Source organism: Bufo gargarizans, chromosome 2, assembly GCF_014858855.1.
Source record: "Bufo gargarizans isolate SCDJY-AF-19 chromosome 2, ASM1485885v1, whole genome shotgun sequence".
NCBI classification, from domain to species: Eukaryota; Metazoa; Chordata; class Amphibia; order Anura; family Bufonidae; genus Bufo; species Bufo gargarizans.
The window spans coordinates 720,504,867-720,532,251 of NC_058081.1; the positions used below are offsets into that span (position 1 = coordinate 720,504,867).

Consider the following 27,385-nt stretch of genomic DNA (forward strand, 5'->3'; position numbering starts at 1 on the left):
AGGACCCGATCCGCAGCATCGGGGTTCATATACTTTAATGGGCATTTCCACCCATCATGACAAATATGACCTGTCTGTAGTCTTCTCTTCCATCAGTGTCAGGGAAAGCTGGGTGATAGGCAGCTTTACTAGCAATGTGTAGTTATATAGTAATACACTCAATTACTAGGCTGAATTGTTTTTCAGGAAAGCTGGGTGTCACTTATAGAAGTGTATTCACTTGTTTTTTAGTTCACATATTATAGCCTTTAGTCCTCCCAGAGTGGTTATCGCCCAGGTTATCACCCAGAGCAGTCATCTCCCAGGTTATCACCCAGAGCGGTCATCTCCCAGGTTATCACCCAGAGCGGTTATGGCCCAGGTTATCACCCAGAGCGGTCATCTCCCAGGTTATCACTCAGAGCGGTCATCTCCCAGGTTATCACCCAGAGCGGTCATCTCCCAGGTTATCACCCAGAGCGGTTATCGCCCAGGTTATCACCCAGAGCGGTCATCTCCCAGGTTATCACCCAGAGCGGTCATTTCCCAGGTTATCACCCAGAGCGGTCATCGCCCAGGTTATCACCCAGAGCGGTCATCTCCCAGGTTATCACCCAGAGCGGTCATCTCCCAGGTTTTTACCCAGAGCGGTTATCGCCCAGGTTATCACCCAGAGAGGTCATCTCCCAGGTTATCACCCAGAGCGGTCATCTCCCAGGTTATCACCCAGAGCGGTCATCTCCCAGGTTATCACCCAGAGCGGTCATCGCCCAGGTTATCACCCAGAGCGGTCATCTCCCAGGTTATCACCCAGAGCGGTCATCTCCCAGGTTATCACCCAGAGCGGTCATCTCCCAGGTTATCACCCAGAGCGGTCATCGCCCAGGTTATCACCCAGAGCGGTCATCTCCCAGGTTATCACCCAGAGCGGTCATCTCCCAGGTTATCACCCAGAGCGGTCATCTCCCAGGTTATCACCCAGAGCGGTCATCTCCCAGGTTATCACCCAGAGCGGTCATCTCCCAGGTTATCACCCAGAGCGGTCATCTCCCAGGTTATCACCCAGAGCGGTCATCTCCCAGGTTATCACCCAGAGCGGTCATCTCCCAGGTTATCACCCAGAGCGGTCATCTCCCAGGTTATCACCCAGAGCGGTCATCGCCCAGGTTATCACCCAGAGCGGTCATCTCCCAGGTTATCACCCAGAGCGGTCATCTCCCAGGTTATCACCCAGAGCGGTCATCTCCCAGGTTATCACCCAGATCGGTCCTCTCCCAGGTTATCACCCAGAGCGGTCATCTCCCAGGTTATCACCCAGAGCGGTCATCTCCCAGGTTATCACCCTGAGCGGTCATCTCCCAGGTTATCACCCTGAGCGGTCATCTCCCAGGTTATCACCCAGAGCGGTCATCTCCCAGGTTATCACCCAGAACGGTCATCTCCCAGGTTATCACCCCATAGGTATAATTCAGAAATCTAGGAAAACTGGGTAAAACCCCATGAGAACTGTAAAAACAGTAGCCATATTACTTCTCACCCAGCTTTCCCAAAAAGGGCGCCCTGAGCAGGAGTATTTTAGGGGTCTTTGTTATTTTCAGGGTAAATGCTCATTAAGGAAGAATCGTGCATACCGGTAATTTTAAGTCTCTTTTTTGCTGGGGCAGAGCGGTTATGATCATTTACTGGTGTGAATCTTCGCTGTGTGGCATGAAAATAAAAACCAACCAGGGTTGGAGATTGATTACACTGAGTCCTGATTGTTTTACACAGATCTCTGAAACTACAACTCCCAACATGTAAGCTGAAAAAATCTGCAACAGAAAATCTACGGACGGATCCGTTATTTCAATGCATTTTTCAGACGGATCCGGCAGGCAGTTCTGACGACGGAACTGCCTGCCGGAATCGCAAGTGTGAAAGTAGCCTTAGTGCGGTATTTTTTGGCAATGAGAGTATAAAAGCGCCATTCTCTAACATTCACAAACGAGTGCACAATCAATATCAAATAATACATTTGAGGTTCCCCGCTTTCCTGAAGACACCGATCACGTGATCAAATTCAACCAACGCGGATTTTGATTTTCCATTACATACAGGTTATGTGTCGGAGTAGCTGCCACCTTTTGTGATTGGACGGGTTCTTGCTCCGATTGGCTGTTTAGGGTTTTGGTGTTTCCCCTCATGGGAGGGAATCCCACAGCCGATACCTTGTATATAATCTCTTGATTGCAGAGTTCAGATCAGCAGGGAATTTGAAATGTATTATTTTATATTGATTCTGTGCAGGGGTTTTTTAAGCAAAAGAATAAGAAACACTTCTGTGCCCTGTGCTGAAGAATTCCAGTGGACTCTCAGCTAACATCTGGAGCTGGAATTTTTCCTGCAGAAAATACACCAAAAATTACACGTGCAAAAAAAATATATAATTAAAAAATGCAAAAGGCTATAAAAAAAGAATATGGGGCAGATTTATAAAAACTGTCTAAAAGAGAAACTGTTTGCTGGCAACACAGCAACCCAACCCATCACAGCACAGGTTTTGGTGTTCAAGAGCAGAATGTGAAATGAAAGCTGCACTGTGATTTGTCGCTGTTTGCAAAAAAGTCAGTTTCTGTTTTAGACAGTTTCATAAATCTGCCCCTATGTGTGAATCCGGTCATAGAGGCAAAAATGTGATCATCCAATAAACACAGTGACAACCATTTCACATACAAAAAGAGGTTTGTCATAGCCCCGCCCCCGAGGACCTTAGTGCAGTTTAAAAGGAACCTGTCACCTGGAATTAGCCCTATTACCTGCAGCACTGCTTTTTATTTTCATACTGCTCTCATGCATTCTGAAAGCTCCGCTGTGCTACATTGTCTGAATTGCTGAGCTTGCATGCAAATAATGGAGATCAAGTAGAGCAGTCTTGGCTAGAGTTGTTGCGATACCAAATTTTTGATTCGGTTTCGATACCATGAAAAAGTATTGCGATATTCGATACCATTCGATACCACGCGAAAAAAAATAAACCAAAAAAGCCACGTGCATTCCGCATGTTTAAAAATGGCGAATCGCGCAGTTTTTATTAATTTTTTTGTGTTCCGGCGTTCACCACCTAGATTTTTTTTTATATTTTAATAGTTTGGACTTTTCTGACGTGGCGATATGTAATATGTTTATTATTTATATATTTTATATATGTGAAATTGGGAAAAGGGGGTCATTTATACTTCATATTTTGGTGGGGGTTTTTTTTACTTTTTTTTTTACACTTTTTATTTAATAACTATTTCCCCCCTTAGGCTACTTTCACACTAGCGTTCGGGTGTCCGCTTGTGAGCTCCGTTTGAAGGGGCTCACAAGCGGCCCCGAACGCATCCGTCCAGCCCTAATGCATTCTGAGTGGAGGCGGATCCACTGAGAATGCATCCGTCTGCCAGCGCTCAGCCTCCGCTCCGCTCAGCAGGCGGACACCTGAACGCTGTTTGCAGCGTTCGGGTGTCCGCCTGGCCGTGCGGAGGCAAGCGGATCCGTCCAGACTTACAATGTTTACAATGGAAGTCAATGGGGACGGATCCGTTTGAAGATGACACAATATGGCTCAATCTTCAAACGGATCCGTCCCCCATTGACTTTCAATGTAAAGTCTGGACGGATCCGTTCAGGCTACTTTCACAGTTAGAATTTTTTTTACAATATAATGCAGACGGATCCGTTCTGAACTGATCCACCGTCTGCATTATAATGCAGACGGTGGATCAGTTCAGAATGGATCCGTCTGCATTATATTGTAAAAAAAATTCTAACTGGTTGCCATGGTAACATCCCTGCTGCTCTGTGCCTTGTGCACACAGCATCAGGGATGTTACCATGGCAACCAGTTAGAATTTTTTTTACAATATAATGCAGACGGATCCGTTCTGAACTGATCCACCGTCTGCATTATATGAGCGGATCCGTCTCAGACGGATACGTTCTGAACGCAAGTGTGAAAGTAGCCTTAGGGGCTAGAACCTGGGATCTTTCATCCCTTGTCCTATTCAGCTCTATCAGGGTGAATAGGACTTCACACTGTCCCTGCTGCTCTGTGCCTTGTGCACACAGCATCATGGATGTTACCATGGCAACCAGGGCTTCTGTAGCGTCCTGGCTGCCATGGTAGCTGATCGGAGCCCCAGGCTTACACAGCTGGGGCTCCGATCAGAAGCTGCCACTGCACCACCAATGAGGGGGAGGGGAGAGGTCCCTGTGGCCACTGCCACCAATGATTTTAATACTGGGGGGTTGAGAGGGGCCGGCGCACTGTGCCACCAATGATTTTATTGGGATGGGGGGTTGAGGGGCACACTGAACCACCAATGATAAATTACCCCTTTATACAGGAGGCGGGTACTGGCAGATCAGCAGTTAACCCCTCAGGTGCGGCACCTAAGGGGTTAACTGCCTCTGATCGCAGCTCCCTGTCAGCGGCAGGGTGCCGGCAATGCGATTCTGCTGCCGGCACCCGCCTCCTGTATTGTGTTAAAGACTGACTTTCACTATCAGGCCACACAGAGCGGCGCCCAGCGATGTCTCAGCACTCACCATTAGTCCTGGGCGCCGCTCCGTTCGCCCGCAGTGCTCCATTACTGTCTCCTCTCCTGCTCCACATGCTGCTGATTACTATCGGAGCGATGGGAGGAGACATCAGCTTCACTAGTGGGCATTCCTTCTCCCTGGCTGTAGCGCTGTCCAATCGCAGCGCAGGGAGAAGGAACGCCCACTAGTGAAGCTGATGTCTCCTCCCATCACTCCGATAGTAATGAGCAGCATGTGGAGCAGGAGAGGAGACAGTAATGGGGCACTGCGGGCGAACGGAGCGGCGCCCAGGACTAATGGTGAGTGCTGGGGCATCGCTGGGCGCCGCTCTGTGGGAAATGGGAATAGTCCTATTTGGTAGCGCAGTGCGCCCGCCCCTCCTCCGCCCCTCTATCCCCATGGGCGGCGCAGTGCGCCTGCCCCTCCTCCCCCCCTCTCTCCTCATTGGTGGCAGCGGCAGCAGCACAGGGGGAGGGAGGACAGCTTCCTTCTCCCTGTGCTGCTGAGAGAACATGAGCGCGCCGAAGGCAGCGCGCTCATGTTCAGAGATACTAGACTGCGCAGAAGCGCAGCCCAGTATCGAAAAAACGTAAATCCCGGTATCGTATCGATCCCGGGACAAAAGTATTGATTGGGTATCGAAATTTCGATACCCGCAACAACCCTAGTCTTGGCAATGTAGTACAGCGAAGCTTTGAAGGCACATGAGAACTTATGAAAATAAAAGAAAATAGTGCTCTAGACTCCCTATCTGCAGTAATACTCATATAATACTGCAGTTACTAGGGCTACATCCAAATTACAAATTCCCTTTAAAAGGACACTAAGCCCACCCGATAGACTGTGCTATGCCTAGGTCAGGTCCTGTAGGGGCAGAGCATGACACAAGAAGTCAAAGAACACCAGTTGGAGAATCCCTGTGTCATGCTCCACCTTCATTAAGCACTAACACTTTGGCCCTGCCCCCGAGGAGCATCAGCCTGATTTAATTACTGAAAGTGCTCCTTTAATTGCTCTTATTTTTGTCATGATCAGATTGTCTATTTTTATGGGAATATTATAAAGATTATGGAAGACTCCCCACAGAGAACAGGTAGATAAAATAAATAATCTGCTGATTAAGAACTGCTTTATTACCATAAAACTACAAAGTGACAAGATGGAGATTGACAAACTTACATACATTTTGCACATTTTCAAGTCTTAAGAGGAATAATAAGAAAATAAATTAAATACTGCACTATTTATCTGTGACACTAAATATATACTCATGCATAAGGGTCAGAGGACTGCTTTTTTCTGATACAGAGCTCCAAATCCCCTGCTTATTACATAATTCTGACTTTCTGCTGTCACCACTAGAGGGAGCTCAGCAGCTCACTGCATACTGGTTATACAGCAGTATACTATAAGCTTAGCTCCCTCTAGTGTTAGTTGCAGGTAAGAAGAATCATACTTTTTAACTTTATGTCAATGCAGGGGATTTGGAGCTCTAGAACAGGTATTTCCCTTTAAGAGACTATGATGCTGGTTGGCGCAGGTTAAGTTCCTGGATAGGGTGGCGGTTGACTTCCTGGATAGGGCACAGGTTGAGTTCCTGGATAGGGCGCAGGTTGAGTTCCCGGATAGGGCGCAGGTTGAGTTCCTGGATAGGGCGCAGGTTGAGTTCCCGGATAGGGCACAGGTTGAGTTCCCGGATAGAGCACAGGTTGAGTTCCCGGATAGGGCACAGGTTGAGTTCCCGGATAGGGCACAGGTTGAGTTCCCGGATAGGGCACAGGTTGAGTTCCCGGATAGGGCACAGGTTGCGCATTATTTCTTTGAATGAGGTTTTGTAATGAGGTGGAGGCTTTGTCAGGTTCTAGACATTCATGAACTAAACTCATGATACCTGCAAAGAAGGAAAAAGGAGCTCAGTTACAAGATGTCTGCTGCATGTGGCCCTTGGACAAATAACACCTGTGAGGAATATGGGTTATCATTTACTGGCAGCCCTGATTTTCATATTGTTCACCTTTTGCATACAGTCAGTGTACATGCAAAATATGTTCTAACCCCCCAGCCATCTGCTGTCAGATAGCAAGGTAGAAAACCCCCCAGGGGTCCAGGCTTCAAGGAGGCCCCAGATAGATAAAGTCACACCTCTTCCAGCTGACAGGCACCAAGAGGATGTAGCAGGAAAACTCCCGGCAGGAGGTCTTAGCCCTGGACCAGATCTATCACTTTCCCACAGACATGTTGGCACCGACATTTCATAAGGAATTATGAACCTTCCGTCCATCCCAGGCATAATTCGGTTATCTTTTTGCGATCCTGGGGCAAAGCCAAGCATCCACGTGGTCCTGGCTTGATGCTAGGATGCCTGGGAGGGGAAATATATATATCTCCCCACAGAAACCCAATAACGGTACCATGCTTGGATTCTACTGGTAGCCGGAACCCAGGTGGATCCTTTGGTCCCAGAACCATCTTCCCATGACCTTCTGGCCTGAAGCTATGAACCCTAAAGGGTTTTGTGGGTCATTTGCTGACAGCCCAGCAGAGGGGGGGTGGACCCCTCCCAAAGGCCGGGAGGGGAGGGGCCGGCTACAGGTTAAAAGGCTTGTGCCAGCAAGCGGGCGTGTCTTTCTCTGAAAAGGGGTCACATCGTGCAATGTGTTTGGAGAGACCTGGAAACAGCTGACATCACTGCCCCCCACGTGACTGCAGCCAAGGACTATTACCCCATCCTAACTCAAAGGAACATTCATCTACCCGGTAACTGACTTGTACTCTGTGTAATCCTGCTTGTACCATATTACCTGTATCTGTAACCTCAGACCACTGTATATATTCTTTGTGTATATTGTGTTATATCTAGTGCGCCCTTAAGGTGATTAAATATATAATTTAATCTTGTGCTATCTTGTATCTCGATCACGAATCCCCACGTCCGTGTTTTGGCCTAGTTATAGGCTACCGCGGGTTGGTTTCTCACCCTATATAATGCCGTTAGCGGACCGGGCTTATATCAAACGAGAAGCATGTGGCAGATACCCGGGGTGAGACGGCGCTGTTTTCACTGCGGCAGTGACCAGGCTCCCTCAGCTTGTTGCCTCTCTGTGCCCGCGTGGACCAAGCTGACCTTACATGCTCCTCCAGGAGGGTGTAACGTCACATCTTGGTAACCAGGCACCATACCGCGTCTCGTGAGTCCACGTAGTTAATGTCGAGGGGTGGTATCCGTCACAACACCTTACAGGTTGTTTTTTTTCCTGAAAACATTTTACCCCTAACACCCAATGAGTCCTGGTCACCATCTGCTCATCAACTGACCCAGCACCAAAGGGCAATACCAGCAGGACTGCATGCCCACATAAGGGACATAAGTTGTCTTTTCATAACTCCATATTCAGGAAAGAAGTTCCCCTTGAGGTTGGTTTTCCCCATAGTACGGCTTCCCCGCTTCCATCATCCTACCCTATCCCAGGTCATGTTAATAGACATTTCCCCTTTAGAAATGTAAACACAATACCTACCACATATAACAACTAGAACTGTGCCCAGCCAGCCTAATGAGAAGCCATACAACAATTTTTCCAGATCTGAAGCCAACGCAAAGAAAACGGTTGCAGAAACCATTCCGCCAATTCCAAGGAATGCTGAAAGAGATGCAACAATGTTACACATCTGATGTTTAGTGATGAGCGGCAGGGGTCATATTCGAATTCGCGATACTCCGCTAATATTTTGTAGAATATTCGTTATATGCTACGATTTTCTTTACTCGAAAAATCGTCAAGGTAATGATAGTGTAACATGCGAATTTTCGTAAGAATTTTTCAACTTAACACTATTAGACAAAGAAGATTATAGCACTATATTGGCTAAATTGCTCTATATTCGTTTTTTTTTATGAATATTCCCTATATTGCTATATAATCTTGTTTTAGAATATTACGAATATTTGAAAAAACTAAGTTATAGCAATATAGCGAATATTCGAAAAAAAAACGAATATAGAGCAATTTAGCTAAGCTAGTGCTATAATCTTCTTTGTCTAAAAGTTGTAAGTTTAAAAATTCGCTATAAAAATCGCATTACGAAAATTCGCAAACAACACTACTCCTAAAGTCAAATATACTGCAGCCTTCTCATTGGCCCACAAGCTAGAAGCAGGGCGGGATCATGTGTACTGATTAAAAAAATTATTTGAATATTCGAAATTACGAATATATATCACTATATTCGAAATATTCACGAATTTTCGAAGTACCTATATTCGCAATAAAAATTTGAAATTCGAATATTCGTGATCAACACTACTGATGTTCTCTGCTACATTCAGAACTGTTGGTCTCCAGGGATCAGGAAGCTGTGGGAGATCGGATAACGGGCTGCTGCCAAAATATCTCGTTCTTATGGATTTTTCTGGGCTTGTGAAAAAAACACCATAAAATTTTGTTTGTTTGTTTTTTACAAACATTTTTGGGAGTGGCATTTTTTAATTGTAACTTTTTTTTTCTATTGAGAAGTCTATGGGAAAATAACAGGAACAGAGTATCTTTAACATGCTGATGAAAAAAAAGCAGTGTTTGTAGTACATACGATTTCTTATTACCATTTTTATTTTATTTCTTTATTTTTGGCTGTAAAAAATTCTGTAACACTTAACTTTGAAAAACAAACAATCCTTACAGAGTGGGGCCAGCGGGTAAGTAACATGTATACATACAGCGCTCATGTGATAGATCTGTGTATATACATACAGCGCTCATGTGATGGATCTGTGTATATACATACAGCGCTCATGTGATAGATCTGTGTATATACATACAGCGCTCATGTGATAGATCAGTGTATATACATACAGCGCTCATGTGATAGATCTGTGTATATACATACAGCGCTCATGTGATAGATCTGTGTATATACATACAGCGCTCATGTTATAGATCTGTGTATATACATACAGCGCTCATGTGATAGATCTGTGTATATACATACAGCGCTCATGTGATAGATCTGTGTATATACATACAGCGCTCATGTGATAGATCTGTGTATATACATACAGCGCTCATGTGATGGATCTGTGTATACATACGGCGCTCATGTGATAGATCTGTGTATATACATACAGCGCTCATGTGATAGATCTGTGTATATAGATACAGCGCTCATGTGATAGATCTGTGTATATACATACAGCGCTCATGTGATAGATCTGTGTATATACATACAGCGCTCATGTGATAGATCTGTGTATATACATACAGCGCTCATGTGATGGATCTGTGTATATACATACAGCGCTCATGTGATGGATCTGTGTATATACATACAGCGCTCATGTGATAGATCTGTGTATATACATACAGCGCTCATGTGATAGATCTGTGTATATACATACAGCGCTCATGTGATAGATCTGTGTATATACATACAGCGCTCATGTGATAGATCTGTGTATATACATACGGCGCTCATGTGATAGATCTGTGTATATACATACAGCGCTCATGTGATGGATCAGTGTATATACATACAGCGCTCATGTGATAGATCTGTGTATATACATACAGCGCTCATGTGATCTGTGTATATACATACAGCGCTCATGTGATAGATCTGTGTATATACATACAGCGCTCATGTGATAGATCTGTGTATATACATACAGCGCTCATGTGATAGATCTGTGTATATACATACAGCGCTCATGTGATGGATCTGTGTATATACATACAGCGCTCATGTGATAGATCTGTGTATATACATACAGCGCTCATGTGATAGATCTGTGTATATACATACAGCGCTCATGTGATAGATCTGTGTATATACATACAGCGCTCATGTGATAGATCTGTGTATATACATACAGCGCTCATGTGATAGATCTGTGTATATACATACAGCGCTCATGTGATAGATCTGTGTATATACATACAGCGCTCATGTGATAGATCTGTGTATATACATACAGCGCTCATGTGATAGATCTGTGTATATACATACAGCGCTCATGTGATGGATCTGTGTATATACATACAGCGCTCATGTGATAGGATCAGTGTATATACATACAGCGCTCATGTGATAGATCTGTGTATATACATACAGCGCTCATGTGATAGATCTGTGTATATACATACAGCGCTCATGTGATGGATCTGTGTATATACATACAGCGCTCATGTGATAGGATCTGTGTATATACATACAGCGCTCATGTGATAGATCTGTGTATATACATACAGCGCCTCATGTGATAGATCTGTTGGATACATGGTAATAACTACAGGCTCATGTGATGGATCTGTGTATATACATACAGCGCTCATGTGATAGATCTGTGTATATACATACAGCGCTCATGTGATAGATCTGTGTATACAGCGCTCATGTGATGATCTGTGTATATACATACAGCGCTCATGTGAGGATCTGTGTATATACATACAGCACTCATGTGATAGATCTGTGTATATACATACAGCACTCATGTGATAGATCTGTGTATCTACATACAGCGCTCATGTGATAAGGATCTGTGTATTATACATACAGCGCCTCATGTGATAGATCTGTGTATATACATACAGCGCCTCATGTGATAGATCTGTGTATCTACATACAGCGCTCATGTGATAGATCTGTGTATATACATACAGCGCTCATGTGATAGATCTGTGTATATACATACAGCGCTCATGTGATAGATCTGTGTATATACATACAGCGCTCATGTGATAGATCTGTGTATATACATACAGCGCTCATTGTGATAGATCTGTGTATATACATACAGCGCTCATGTGATAGATCTGTGTATATACATACAGCGCTCATGTGATAGATCTGTGTATATACATACAGCGCTCATGTGATAGATCTGTGTATATACATACAGCGCTCATGTGATAGATCTGTGTATATACATACAGCGCTCATGTGATAGATATGTGTATATACATACAGCGCTCATGTGATAGATCTGTGTATATACATACAGCGCTCATGTGATGGATCTGTGTATATACATACAGCGCTCATGTGATAGATCTGTGTATATACATACAGCGCTCATGTGAAAGATCTGTGTATATACATACAGCGCTCATGTGATAGATCTGTGTATATAATACAGCGCTCATGTGATAGATCTGTGTATATACATACAGCGCTCATGTGATAGATCTGTGTATATACATACAGCGCTCATGTGATAGATCTGTGTATATTACATACAGCGCTCATGTGATCTGTGTATATACATACAGCGCTCATGTGATAGATCTGTGTATATACATACAGCGCTCATGTGATAGATCTGTGTATATACATACAGCGCTCATGTGATAGATCTGTGTATATACATACAGCGCTCATGTGATAGATCTGTGTATATACATACAGCGCTCATGTGATGGATCTGTGTATATACATACAGCGCTCATGTGATGGATCTGTGTATATACATACAGCGCTCATGTGATAGATCTGTGTATATACATACAGCGCTCATGTGATAGATCTGTGTATATACATACAGCGCTCATGTGATAGATCTGTGTATATACATACAGCGCTCATGTGATGGATCTGTGTATATACATACAGCGCTCATGTGATAGATCTGTGTATATACATACAGGCGCTCATGTGATAGATCTGTGTATATACATACAGCGCTCATGTGATAGATCTGTGTATATACATACAGCGCTCATGTGATAGATCTGTGTATATACATACAGCGCTCATGTGATAGATCTGTGTATATACATACAGCGCTCATGTGATAGATCTGTGTATATACATACAGCGCTCATGTGATAGATCTGTGTATATACATACAGCGCTCATGTAGATCTGTGTATATACATACAGCGCTCATGTGATAGATCTGTGTATATACATACAGCGCTCATGTGATCTGTGTATATACATACAGCGCTCATGTGATAGATCTGTGTATATACATACAGCGCTCATGTGATAGATCTGTGTATATACATACAGCGCTCATGTGATAGATCTGTGTATATACATACAGCGCTCATGTGATCTGTGTATATACATACAGCGCTCATGTGATCTGTGTATATACATACAGCGCTCATGTGATAGATCTGTGTATATACATACAGCGCTCATGTGATGGATCTGTGTATATACATACAGCGCTCATGTGATGGATCTGTGTATATACATACAGCGCTCATGTGATAGATCTGTGTATATACATACAGCGCTCATGTGATAGATCGGTGTATATACATACAGCGCTCATGTGATAGATCTGTGTATTACATACAGCGCTCATGTGATGGATCTGTGTATATACATACAGCGCTCATGTGATAGGTCTGTGTATATACATACAGCGCTCATGTGATAGATCTGTGTATACATACAGCGCTCATGTGATAGATCTGTGTATATACATACAGCGCTCATGGTGATCTGTGTATATACATACAGCGCTCATGTGATAGATCTGTGTATATACATACAGCGCTCATGTGATAGATCTGTGTATATACATACAGCGCTCATGTGATAGATCTGTGTATATACATACAGCGCTCATGTGATAGATCTTGTGTATATACATACAGCGCTCATGTGATAGATCTGTGTATATACATACAGCGCTCCTGTGATGGATCTGTGTATATACATACAGCGCTCATGTGATGGATCTGTGTATATACATTACAGCGCTCATGTGATAGATCTGTGTATATACATACAGCGCTCATGTGATAGATCTGTGTATATACATACAGCGCTCATGTGATAGATCTGTGTATATACATACAGCGCTCATGTGATGGATCTGTGTATATACATACAGCGCTCATGTGATAGATCTGTGTATATACATACAGCGCTCATGTGATAGATCTGTGTATTACATACAGCGCTCATGTGATAGATCTGTGTATATACATACAGCGCTCATGTGATAGATCTGTGTATATACATACAGCGCTCATGTGATAGATCTGTGTATATACATACAGCGCTCATGTGATAGATCTGTGTATATACATACAGCGCTCATGTGATAGATCTGTGTATATACATACAGCGCTCATGTGATATATCTGTGTATATACATACAGCGCTCATGTGATAGATCTGTGTATATACATACAGCGCTCATGTGATGGATCTGTGTATATACATACAGCGCTCATGTGATAGATCTGTGTATATACATACAGCGCTCATGTGATAGATCTGTGTATATACATACAGCGCTCATGTGATAGATCTGTGATATACATACAGCGCTCATGTGATAGATCTGTGTATATACATACAGCGCTCATGTGATAGATCTGTGTATACATACAGCGCTCATGTGATAGATCTGTGTATATACATACAGCGCTCATGTGATAGATCTGTGTATATACATACAGCGCTCATGTGATAGATCTGTGTATATACATACAGCGCTCATGTGATAGATCTGTGTATATACATACAGCGCTCAATGTGATAGATCTGTGTATATACATACAGCGCTCATGTGATAGATCTGTGTATATACATACAGCGCTCATGTGATAGATCTGTGTATATACATACAGCGCTCATGTGATAGATCTGTGTATATACATACAGCGCTCATGTGATAGATCTGTGTATATACATACAGCGCTCATGTGATAGATCTGTGTATATACATACAGCGCTCATGTGATGGATCTGTGTATATACATACAGCGCTCATGTGATAGATCTGTGTATATACATACAGCGCTCATGTGATAGATCTGTGTATATACATACAGCGCTCATGTGATAGATCTGTGTATATACATACAGCACTCATGTGATAGATCTGTGTATATACATACAGCGCTCATGTGATAGATCTGTGTATATACATACAGCGCTCATGTGATAGATCTGTGTATATACATACAGCGCTCATGTTATAGATCAGTGTATATACATACAGCGCTCATGTGATGGATCTGTGTATATAAATACAGCGCTCATGTGATGGATCTGTGTATATACATACAGCGCTCATGTGATGGATCTGTGTATATACATACAGCGCTCATGTGATAGATCTGTGTATATACATACAGCGCTCATGTGATAGATCTGTGTATATACATACAGCGCTCATGTGATAGATCTGTGTATATACATACAGCGCTCATGTGATGGATCTGTGTATATACATACAGCGCTCATGTGATAGGTCTGTGTATATACATACAGCACTCATGTGATAGATCTGTGTATATACATACAGCGCTCATGTGATAGATCTGTGTATATACATACAGCGCTCATGTGATGGATCTGTGTATATACATACAGCGCTCATGTGATAGATCTGTGTATATACATACAGCGCTCATGTGATAGATCTGTGTATATACATACAGCGCTCATGTGATGGATCTGTGTATATACATACAGCGCTCATGTGATAGATCTGTGTATATACATACAGCGCTCATGTGATAGATCTGTGTATATACATACAGCGCTCATGTGATAGATCTGTGTATATACATACAGCGCTCATGTGATCTGTGTATATACATACAGCGCTCATGTGATAGATCTGTGTATATACATACAGCGCTCATGTGATAGATCTGTGTATATACATACAGCGCTCATGTGATAGATCTGTGTATATACATACAGCGCTCATGTGATCTGTGTATATACATACAGCGCTCATGTGATCTGTGTATATACATACAGCGCTCATGTGATAGATCTGTGTATATACATACAGCGCTCATGTGATAGATCTGTGTATATACATACAGCGCTCATGTGATAGATCTGGTATATACATACAGCGCTCATGTGATGGATCTGTTATATACATACAGCGCTCATGTGATGGATCTGTGTATATACATACAGCGCTCATGTGATAGATCTGTGTATATACATACAGCGCTCATGTGATAGATTCTGTGTATATACATACAGCGCTCATGTGATAGATCTGTGTATATACATACAGCGCTCATGTGATAGATCTGTGTATATACATACAGCGCTCATGTGATGATCTGTGTATATACATACAGCGCTCATGTGATAGATCGTGTATATACATACAGCGCTCATGTGATAGATCTGTGTATATACATACAGCGCTCATGTGATAGATCTGTGTATATACATACAGCGCTCATGTGATGGATCTGTGTATATACCTACAGCGCTCATGTGATAGATCTGTGTATATACATACAGCGCTCATGTGATGATCTGTGTATATACATACAGCGCTCATGTGATAGGATCTGTGTATATACATACAGCGCTCATGTGATGGATCTGTGTATATACATACAGCGCTCATGTGATGGATCTGTGTATATACATACAGCGCTCATGTTGATGAGATCTGTGTATATACATACAGCGCTCATGTGATAGATCTGTGTATATACATACAGCGCTCATGTGATAGATCTGTGTATATACATACAGCGCTCATGTGATAGATCTGTGTATATACATACAGCGCTCATGTGATAGATCTGTGATATACATACAGCGCTCATGTGATGGATCTGTGTATATACATACAGCGCTCATGTGATAGATCTGTGTATATACATACAGCGCTCATGTGATGGATCTGTGTATACATACAGCGCTCATGTGATAGATCTGTGTATATACATACAGCGCTCTGTGATAGATCTGTGTATATACATACAGCGCTCATGTGATAGATCTGTGTATAGCATACAGCGCTCATGTGATAGATCTGTGTATATACATACAGCGCTCATGTGATCTGTGTATATACATACAGCGCTCATGTGATAGATCTGTGTATATACATACAGCGCTCATGTGATAGATCTGTGTATATACATACAGCGCTCATGTGATCTGTGTATATACATACAGCGCTCATGTGATAGATCTGTGTATATACATACAGCGCTCATGTGATAGATCTGTGTATATACATACAGCGCTCATGTGATAGATCTGTGTATATACATACAGTGCTCATGTGATGGATCTGTGTATATACATACAGCGCTCATGTGATAGATCTGTGTATATACATACAGCGCTCATGTGATGGATCTGTGTATATACATACAGCGCTCATGTGATGGATCTGTGTATATACATACAGCGCTCATGTGATAGATCTGTGTATATACATACAGCACTCATGTGATGGATCTGTGTATATACATACAGCGCTCATGTGATGGATCTGTGTATATACATACAGCGCTCATGTGATGGATCTGTGTATATACATACAGCGCTCTTGTGATAGATCTGTGTATATACATACAGCGCTCATGTGATAGATCTGTGTATATACATACAGCGCTCATGTGATGGATCTGTGTATATACATACAGCGCTCATGTAATAAATCTGTGTATATACATACAGCGCTCATGTGATGGATCTGTGTATATACATACAGCGCTCATGTGATAGATCTGTGTATATACATACAGCGCTCATGTGATGGATCTGTGTATATACATACAGCGCTCATGTGATGGATCTGTGTATATACATACAGCGCTCATGTGATAGATCTGTGTATATACATACAGCACTCATGTGATGGATCTGTGTATATACATACAGCGCTCATGTGATGGATCTGTGTATATACATACAGCGCTCATGTGATAGATCTGTATATACATACAGCGCTCATGTGATAGATCTGTGTATATACATACAGCGCTCATGTGATAGATCTGTGTATATACATACAGCGCTCATGTGATGGATCTGTGTATATACATACAGCGCTCATGTGATAGATCTGTGTATATACATACAGCACTCATGTGATAGATCTGTGTATATACATACAGCGCTCATGTGATAGATCTGTGTATATACATACAGCGCTCATGTGATGGATCTGTGTATATACATACAGCGCTCATGTGATGGATCTGTGTATATACATACAGCGCTCATGTGATAGATCTGTGTATATACATACAGCGCTCATGTGATAGATCTGTGTATATACATACAGCGCTCATGTGATAGATCTGTGTATATACATACAGCGCTCATGTGATAGATCTGTGTATATACATACAGCGCTCATGTGATAGATCTGTGTATATACATACAGCGCTCATGTGATAGATCTGTGTATATACATACAGCGTCATGTGATGGATCTGTGTATATACATACAGCGCTCATGTGATAGATCTGTGTATATACATACAGCGCTCATGTGATAGATCTGTGTATATACATACAGCGCTCATGTGATAGATCTGTGTATATACATACAGCGCTCATGTGATCTGTGTATATACATACAGCGCTCATGTGATAGATCTGTGTATATACATACAGCGCTCATGTGATAGATCTGTGTATATACATACAGCGCTCATGTGATGGATCTGTGTATATACATACAGCGCTCATGTGATGGATCTGTGTATATACATACAGCGCTCATGTGATAGATCTGTGTATATACATACAGCGCTCATGTGATAGATCTGTGTATATACATACAGCGCTCATGTGATAGATCTGTGTATATACATACAGCGCTCATGTGATGGATCTGTGTATATACATACAGCGCTCATGTGATAGGTCTGTGTATATACATACAGCGCTCATGTGATAGATCTGTGTATATACATACAGCGCTCATGTGATAGATCTGTGTATATACATACAGCGCTCATGTGATAGATCTGTGTATATACATACAGCGCTCATGTGATAGATCTGTGTATATACATACAGCGCTCATGTGATAGATCTGTGTATATACATACAGCGCTCATGTGATAGATCTGTGTATATACATACAGCGCTCATGTGATAGATCTGTGTATATACATACAGCGCTCATGTGATAGATCTGTGTATATACATACAGCGCTCATGTGATAGATCTGTGTATATACATACAGCGCTCATGTGATAGATCTGTGTATATACATACAGCGCTCATGTGATAGATCTGTGTATATACATACAGCGCTCATGTGATGGATCTGTGTATATACATACAGCGCTCATGTGATAGATCTGTGTATATACATACAGCGCTCATGTGATAGATCTGTGTATATACATACAGCGCTCATGTGATAGATCTGTGTATATACATACAGCGCTCATGTGATAGATCTGTGTATATACATACAGCGCTCATGTGATAGATCTGTGTATATACATACAGCGCTCATGTGATGGATCTGTGTATATACATACAGCGCTCATGTGATAGATCTGTGTATATACATACAGCGCTCATGTGATGGATCTGTGTATATACATACAGCGCTCATGTGATAGATCTGTGTATATACATACAGCGCTCATGTGATAGATCTGTGTATATACATACAGCGCTCATGTGATAGATCTGTGTATATACATACAGCGCTCATGTGATAGATCTGTGTATATACATACAGCGCTCATGTGATAGATCTGTGTATATACATACAGCGCTCATGTGATAGATCTGTGTATATACATACAGCGCTCATGTGATGGATCTGTGTATATACATACAGCGCTCATGTGATAGATCTGTGTATATACATACAGCGCTCATGTGATGGATCTGTGTATATACATACAGCGCTCATGTGATAGATCTGTGTATATACATACAGCGCTCATGTGATAGATCTGTGTATATACATACAGCGCTCATGTGATAGATCTGTGTATATACATACAGCGCTCATGTGATAGATCTGTGTATATACATACAGCGCTCATGTGATAGATCTGTGTATATACATACAGCGCTCATGTGATCTGTGTATATACATACAGCGCTCATGTGATAGATCTGTGTATATACATACAGCGCTCATGTGATCTGTGTATATACATACAGCGCTCATGTGATAGATCTGTGTATATACATACAGCGCTCATGTGATAGATCTGTGTATATACATACAGCGCTCATGTGATGGATCTGTGTATATACATACAGCGCTCATGTGATAGATCTGTGTATATACATACAGCGCTCATGTGATAGATCTGTGTATATACATACAGCACTCATGTGATAGATCTGTGTATATACATACAGCGCTCATGTGATAGATCTGTGTATATACATACAGCGCTCATGTGATAGATCTGTGTATATACATACAGCGCTCATGTTATAGATCAGTGTATATACATACAGCGCTCATGTGATGGATCTGTGTATATAAATACAGCGCTCATGTGATGGATCTGTGTATATACATACAGCGCTCATGTGATGGATCTGTGTATATACATACAGCGCTCATGTGATAGATCTGTGTATATACATACAGCGCTCATGTGATAGATCTGTGTATATACATACAGCGCTCATGTGATAGATCTGTGTATATACATACAGCGCTCATGTGATGGATCTGTGTATATACATACAGCGCTCATGTGATAGGTCTGTGTATATACATACAGCACTCATGTGATAGATCTGTGTATATACATACAGCGCTCATGTGATAGATCTGTGTATATACATACAGCGCTCATGTGATAGATCTGTGTATATACATACAGCGCTCATGTGATAGATCTGTGTATATACATACAGCGCTCATGTGATAGATCTGTGTATATACATACAGCGCTCATGTGATAGATCTGTGTATATACATACAGCGCTCATGTGATAGATCTGTGTATATACATACAGCGCTCATGTGATGGATCTGTGTATATACATACAGCGCTCATGTGATGGATCTGTGTATATACATACAGCGCTCATGTGATAGATCTGTGTATATACATACAGCGCTCATGTGATAGATCTGTGTATATACATACAGCGCTCATGTGATAGATCTGTGTATATACATACAGCGCTCATGTGATAGATCTGTGTATATACATACAGCGCTCATGTGATAGATCTGTGTATATACATACAGCGCTCATGTGATAGATCTGTGTATATACATACAGCGCTCATGTGATAGATCTGTGTATATAAATACAGCGCTCATGTGATGGATCTGTGTATATACATACAGCGCTCATGTGATAGATCTGTGTATATACATACAGCGCTCATGTGATAGATCTGTGTATATACATACAGCGCTCATGTGATAGATCTGTGTATATACATACAGCGCTCATGTGATAGATCTGTGTATATACATACAGCGCTCATGTGATAGATCTGTGTATATACATACAGCGCTCATGTGATAGATCTGTGTATATACATACAGTGCTCATGTTATAGATCTGTGTATATACATACAGCGCTCATGTGATATATCTGTGTATATACATACAGCGCTCATGTGATAGATCTGTGTATATACATACAGCGCTCATGTGATGGATCTGTGTATATACATACAGCGCTCGTGTGATAGATCTGTGTATATACATACAGCGCTCATGTGATAGATCTGTGTATATACATACAGCGCTCATGTGATGGATCTGTGTATATACATACAGCGCTCATGTGATGGATCTGTGTATATACATACAGCGCTCATGTGATAGATCTGTGTATATACATACAGCGCTCATGTGATAGATCTGTGTATATACATACAGCGCTCATGTGATAGATCTGTGTATATACATACAGCGCTCATGTGATCTGTGTATATACATACAGCGCTCATGTGATAGATCTGTGTATATACATACAGCGCTCATGTGATAGATCTGTGTATATACATACAGCGCTCATGTGATGGATCTGTGTATATACATACAGCGCTCATGTGATAGGTCTGTGTATATACACACAGCACTCATGTGATAGATCTGTGTATATACATACAGCGCTCATGTGATGGATCTGTGTATATACATACAGCGCTCATGTGATAGATCTGTGTATATACATACAGCGCTCATGTGATAGATCTGTGTATACACATACAGCGCTCATGTGATGGATCTGTGTATATACATACAGCGCTCATGTGATAGATCTGTGTATATACAGCGCTCATGTGATAGATCTGTGTATATACATACAGCACTCATGTGATAGATCTGTGTATATACATACAGCGCTCATGTGATAGATCTCTCATCACTTTTGATAATCGCGTTGACCCTTGTTCTTACCATTGAAGATACTGGTTTTTCCGATCAGCTTCTTGCTGTCCTCCTCTCCGGCCCAGACGCTCAGAATTACGCAGGCGTTGGTCAGAATGTTTAATATGAGGAAGAAGACGAGGAAGACCTTGGCGTGGACTGAACGAGAGAGGAAAGGAGACATTCTTACATGAAGAGAAGAGACAGCACAGAAGATGGCGAGACGCGTCCAGACCAGTGGGAGGAAGACCGTGCCAACCAGACCAGTGGGAGTAAGACCGTGCCAACCAGACCAGTGGGAGGAAGACCGTGCCAACCAGACCAGTGGGAGGAAGACCGCACCAACCAGACCAGTGGGAGGAAGACCGCGCCAACCAGACCAGTGGGAGGAAGACTGTACCAACCAGACCAGTGGGAGGAAGACCGTGCCAACCAGACCAGTGGGAGGAAGACCATGCCAACCAGACCAGTGGGAGGAAGACCGTGCCAACCAGACCAGTGGGAGGAAGACCGTGCCAACCAGACCAGTGGGAGGAAGACCGTGCCAACCAGACCAGTGGTAGGAAGACCGTGCCAACCAGACCAGTGGGAGGAAGACCGTGCCAACCAGACCAGTGGGAGGAAGACCGTGCCAACCAGACCAGTGGGAGGAAGACCGTGCCAACCAGACCAGTGGGAGGAAGACCGTGCCAACCAGACCAGTGGGAGGAATTGGTTTTCGGAAAGGTGGGTGACAACCAATATGGACTGTATTATAGCTTCAATGTCCAGTTAGGGAAACCTGTCGGACAGATCCATCTACATGGCTCAATCTGCCATTCAGGACACAGCTGGCTGACAACCCCGTGAGGGCAGGATGGCAGCCATATTGGTTGTCATCCAGCTTTCCCAGATGTGAGGATATGCAGCCACTTACTGATGAGGGAGTGGGATTCGCAGATATTTACGAAGCACCTCTTCCAGATTCCGACGTGCACCCCAGACACCGATAAGGCCCAGTAATTTGTGGATATGGCGATGAGGAGGAAGAGATTGCTGAACGTCAGCATGACCGCCACCGCCAGCCTGAGCCCGAAGGACGTGGAGCGGCTGAAAGGGAGAGAAAACACTGTCATCCAAAGAGACCTCCACAGCTGGCGTATCTAAGCCCAAAGTGTGTGCCACTGTGCTGCTGAGCCACTGTATCTAAGCCCATAATGTGTGATACTGCGCTGCTGAGCCACTGTATCTAAGCCCAAAGTGTGTGATACTGTGCTGCTGAGGCACTGTATCTAAGCCCATAATGTGTGATACTGTGCTGCTGAGCCACTGTATCTAAGCCCAAAGTGTGTGATACTGTGCTGCTGAGCCACTGTATCTAAGCCCAAAGTGTGTGATACTGTGCTGCTGAGCCACTGTATCTAAGCCCATAATGTGTGATGCTGTGCTGCTGAGCCACTGTATCTAATCCCAAAGTGTGTGATACTGTGCTGCTGAGCCACTGTATCTAAGCCCAAAGTGTGTGATACTGTGCTGCTGAGCCACTGTATCTAAGCCCAAAGTGTGTGATACTGTGCTGCTGAGCCACTGTATCTAAGCCCAAAGTGTGTGATACCGTGCTGCTGAGCCACTGTATCTAAGCCCATAATTTGTGATACTGTGCTGCTGAGCGACTGTATCCAAAGTGTGTGATACTGTGCTGCTGGGCCACTGTATCTAAGCCCAAAGTGTGTGATACCGTGCTGCTGAGCCACTGTATCTAAGCCCAAAGTGTGTGATACTGTGCTGCTGAGCCACTGTATCTAAGCCCATAATGTGTGATACTGTGCTGCTGAGCCACTGTATCTAAGCCCAAAGTGTGTGATACTGTGCTGCTGAGCCACTGTATCTAAGCCCAAAGTGTGTGATACCGTGCTGCTGAGCCACTGTATCTAAGCCCATAATGTGTGATACTGTGCTGCTGAGCCACTGTATCTAAGCCCAAAGTGTGTGATACTGCGCTGCTGAGCCACTGTATCTAAGCCCATAATGTGTGATACTGTGCTGCTGAGCCACTGTATCTAAGCCCAAAGTGTGTGATACTGTGCTGCTGAGCCACTGTATCTAAGCCCAAAGTGTGTGATACTGCGCTGCTGAGCCACTGTATCTAAGCCCATAATATGTGATACTGTGCTGCTGAGCCACTGTATCTAAGCCCAAAGTGTGTGATACTTTGCTGCTGAGCCACTGTATCTAAGCCCAAAGTGTGTGATACTGTGCTGCTGAGCCACTGTATCTAAGCCCAAAGTGTGTGATACTGTGCTACTGAGCCACTGTATCTAAGCCCAAAGTGTGTGATACTGTGGTGCTGAGCCACTGTATCTAAGCCCAAAGTGTGTGATACCGTGCTGCTGAGCCACTGTATCTAAGCCCATAATATGTGATACTGTGCTTCTGGTCCGCTGTATCTAAGCCCAAAGTGTGTGATACTGTGCTGCTGAGCCACTGTATCTAAGCCCATAATGTGTGATACTGCGCTGCTGAGCCACTGTATCTAAGCCCATAATGTGTGATACTGTGCTGCTGAGTCACTGTATCTAAGCCCATAATGTGTGATACTGTGCTGCTGAGCGACTGTATCTAAGCCCAAAGTGTGTGATACTGTGCTGCTGAGCCACTGTATCTAAGCCCAAAGTGTGTGATACTGTGCTGCTGAGCTACTGTATCTAAGCCCATAATGTGTGATACTGTGCTGCTGAGCCACTGTATCTAAGCCCAAAGTGTGTGATACTGTGCTGCTGAGCCACTGTATCTAAGCCCAAAGTGTGTGATACTGTGCTGCTGAGCCACTGTATCTAAGCCCAAAGTGTGTGACACTGTGCTGCTGAGCCATTGTATCTAAGCCCATAATATGTGATACTGTGCTTCTGAGCCACTGTATCTAAGCCCATAATGTGTGATACTGTGCTGCTGGTCCACTGTATCTAAGCCCAAAGTGTGTGATACTGTGCTGCTGAGCCACTGTATCTAAGCCCAAAGTGTGTGATACTGTGCTTCTGAGCTACTGTATCTAAGCCCATAATGTGTGATACTGTGCTGCTGAGCCACTGTATCTAAGCCCATAATGTGTGATACTGCGCTGCTGAGCCACTGTATCTAAGCCCAAAGTGTGTGATCCTGTGCTGCTGAGCCACTGTATCTAAGCCCATAATATGTGATACTGTGCTGCTGAGCCACTGTATCTAAGCCCATAATGTGTGATACTGTGCTGCTGGTCCGCTGTATCTAAGCCCATAAGGCCTACTCTGTGGAATACTGCGCTGCTGAGCAAGTGTATCTAAGCCTATCATGTGTAATATTGTCTGTTTGAGCTGATGTATCTTAGCACAAAAAGTGTAAAACTGGCTGTTAAACCAGTGTATCTAAGCTTATCATGTGTGCTGAGTTTTTTATGTGTGCTGGTGTATCTAAGCCTATTATGTGTTACACTGTCTGCTGAGTTGGTGTATCTAAGCCTTTCGTGATACTGTTTGTGAATTTAAATTTCTACACGTGTCATGTGTTCTGGGCCAGTGTATCCAAAGCATGTGAGATACTGCTCGCTGCAGCCATCGTTTGTGATACTATCTCCTGTGTGCCAGCGTATCTAATCTCATGGTGTGTGATACTGTCCGCTGAGCCTCTGTATCTAAGTCATGTAATTTCTGTAATTTCTTTCACATATTGTGAGAAGGGGGAGAACCTCCGCCCCCCCCCCCCTATAATGGGACCCCCATTATTGATCCCTTCCCCAGCCAATATTATTTTCCGCTGCTCCGGAGGTTGACCTTACAAAATCTCCATATTACAGTACTGCCCCCAGTATAACCCATCAGCCCCACCAGTCTCCTCCTGTCCCCTGTACATGCTGCCCCCAGTATAACCGATCAGCCCCACCAGTCTCCTCCTGTCCCCTGTACATGCTGCCCCCAGTATAACCCACCAGCCCCACCAGTCTCCACCTGCCCCTGTACAGTGCTGCCCCCAGTATAACCCATCAGCCCCACCAGCCTCCTCCTGTCCCCTGTACATGCTGCCCCCAGTATAACCATCAGCCCCACCAGTCTCCTCCTGCCCCCTGTACATGCTGCCCCCAGTATAACCCATCAGCCCCACCAGTCTCCTCCTGCCCCCTGTACATGCTGCCCCCAGTATAACCCATCAGCCCCACCAGTCTCCACCTGCCCCTGTACAGTGCCACCCCTAGTATAACCCATCAGCCCCACCAGCCTCCACCTGCCCCCTGTACAGTGCTGCCCCCAGTATAACCCATCAGCCCCACCAGCCTCCACCTGCCCCCTGTACAGTGCCGCCCCCAGTATAACCCATCAGCCCCACCAGTCTCCACCTGCCCCCTGTACAGTGCCTCCCCCAGTATAACCCTTCAGCCCCACCAGTCTCCACCTGCCCCCTGTACAGTGCCACCCCCAGTATAACCCTTCAGCCCCACCAGTCTCCACCTGCCCCCTGTACAGTGCTGCCCCCAATATAACCCATCAGCCCCACCAGCCTCCACCTGCCCCCTGTACAGTGCTGCCCCCAGTATAACCCATCAGCCCCACCAGTCTCCACCTGCCCCCTGTACATGCTGCCCCCAGTATAACCCATCAGCCCCACCAGTCTCCACCTGTCCCCTGTACAGTGCCACCCCCAGTATAACCCATCAGCCCCACCAGTCTCCACCTGCCCCTGTACAGTGCCACCCCCAGTGTAACCCATCAGACCCACCAGTCTCCACCTGCCCCTGTACAGTGCTGCTCCAGTATAACCCATCAGCCCCACCAGTCTCCACCTGCCCCTGTACAGTGCCACCCCCAGTATAAACCATCAGCCCCACCAGTCTCCACCTGCCCCCTGTACAGTGCCACCCCCAGTATAACCCATCAGCCCCACCAGTCTCCACCTGCCCCCTGTACAGTGCCATCCCCAGTATAACCCTTCAGCCCCACCAGTCTCCACCTGCCCCCTGTACAGTGCTGCCCCCAATATAACCCATCAGCCCCACCAGCCTCCACCTGCCCCCTGTACAGTGCTGCCCCCAGTATAACCCATCAGCCCCACCAGTCTCCACCTGCCCCCTGTACAGTGCTGCCCCCAGTATAACCCATCAGCCCCACCAGTCTCCACCTGCCCCCTGTACAGTGCCACCCCCAGTATACCCCATCAGCCCCACCAGTCTCCACCTGCCCCCTGTACCACTGCTGTTCTCCATAGAGGAGATCATCACAGGTGTCTAGTATCATGGAGGTAGGAGAGGCACTATTATGAAGGGGAGGGGGAGGCCTGCATCGCATGAGATGCCATAAAATTCACAAATCGGAGTAATGCTGAGTATGTGGTCCCATGCTAAGTTTTGTTTTGGGGCCCCCTGGTTGATATGCAGAACCCCACCATAGACGCGGTACCTGAGTTCGCTCATGATGCCTTCTGCAGCTCAGGTCTTGGAGGTTAGGAGCCGATGGTCCTGGGAAGACATTTATATCTACTCCCCCCTCTTCTGCTGTTTGTGTAATGATTGCACCATGCAGGATCGGGGCGATGTTGTAAATTGGAGAAGTGCTGGGCCCGGCGCGGCCTCCTACAGTAGATGTTGTCACGTTCTGCAGCTGCTTCCCCTTTTCTCATTGGTTGTCAGAGTAATCACCGCTAGAAGGAAATATAAAATTGGGAACACCAGATCCGTACTGACCTGCGTGATAAGGTCACAATGGACGCTGTAAAAACAAAATCCCAAAAATCCCATAGTGGAATTGTGTTTTTGTTT

At 44.2% G+C, this 27,385-nt stretch overlaps 1 protein-coding gene across 1 annotated transcript; it reads right to left on the reverse strand.

Moving 5' to 3' along the window:
- Window positions 1–5,654: 5,654 nt before the first annotated feature.
- On the reverse strand, window positions 5,655–27,177 carry LOC122927117 (serine/threonine-protein kinase PknH-like). Its single transcript, XM_044278698.1, has 5 exons — window positions 27,027–27,177; window positions 22,541–22,713; window positions 21,655–21,783; window positions 8,061–8,183; window positions 5,655–6,433 (listed from the first exon to the last, which is right to left on the reverse strand). Exons 1-5 carry the CDS (start codon window positions 27,038–27,040, stop codon window positions 6,084–6,086), a joined length of 789 nt encoding a protein of 262 aa, XP_044134633.1. The 5' UTR covers window positions 27,041–27,177; the 3' UTR covers window positions 5,655–6,083.
- Between the last annotated feature and the right edge of the window lie 208 nt (window positions 27,178–27,385).

Bases quoted from the DNA above. Each gene is read 5' to 3' on its own strand.
- LOC122927117 (XM_044278698.1), bottom strand. The intron at 21,784-22,540 runs GTAAGTGGCTGC...TCTCTCGTTCAG, and splicing joins CGAATCCCACTCCCTCATCA to TCCACGCCAAGGTCTTCCTC. The intron at 8,184-21,654 runs GTAAGAACAAGG...CATCTCTTTCAG, and splicing joins AAAAACCAGTATCTTCAATG to CATTCCTTGGAATTGGCGGA.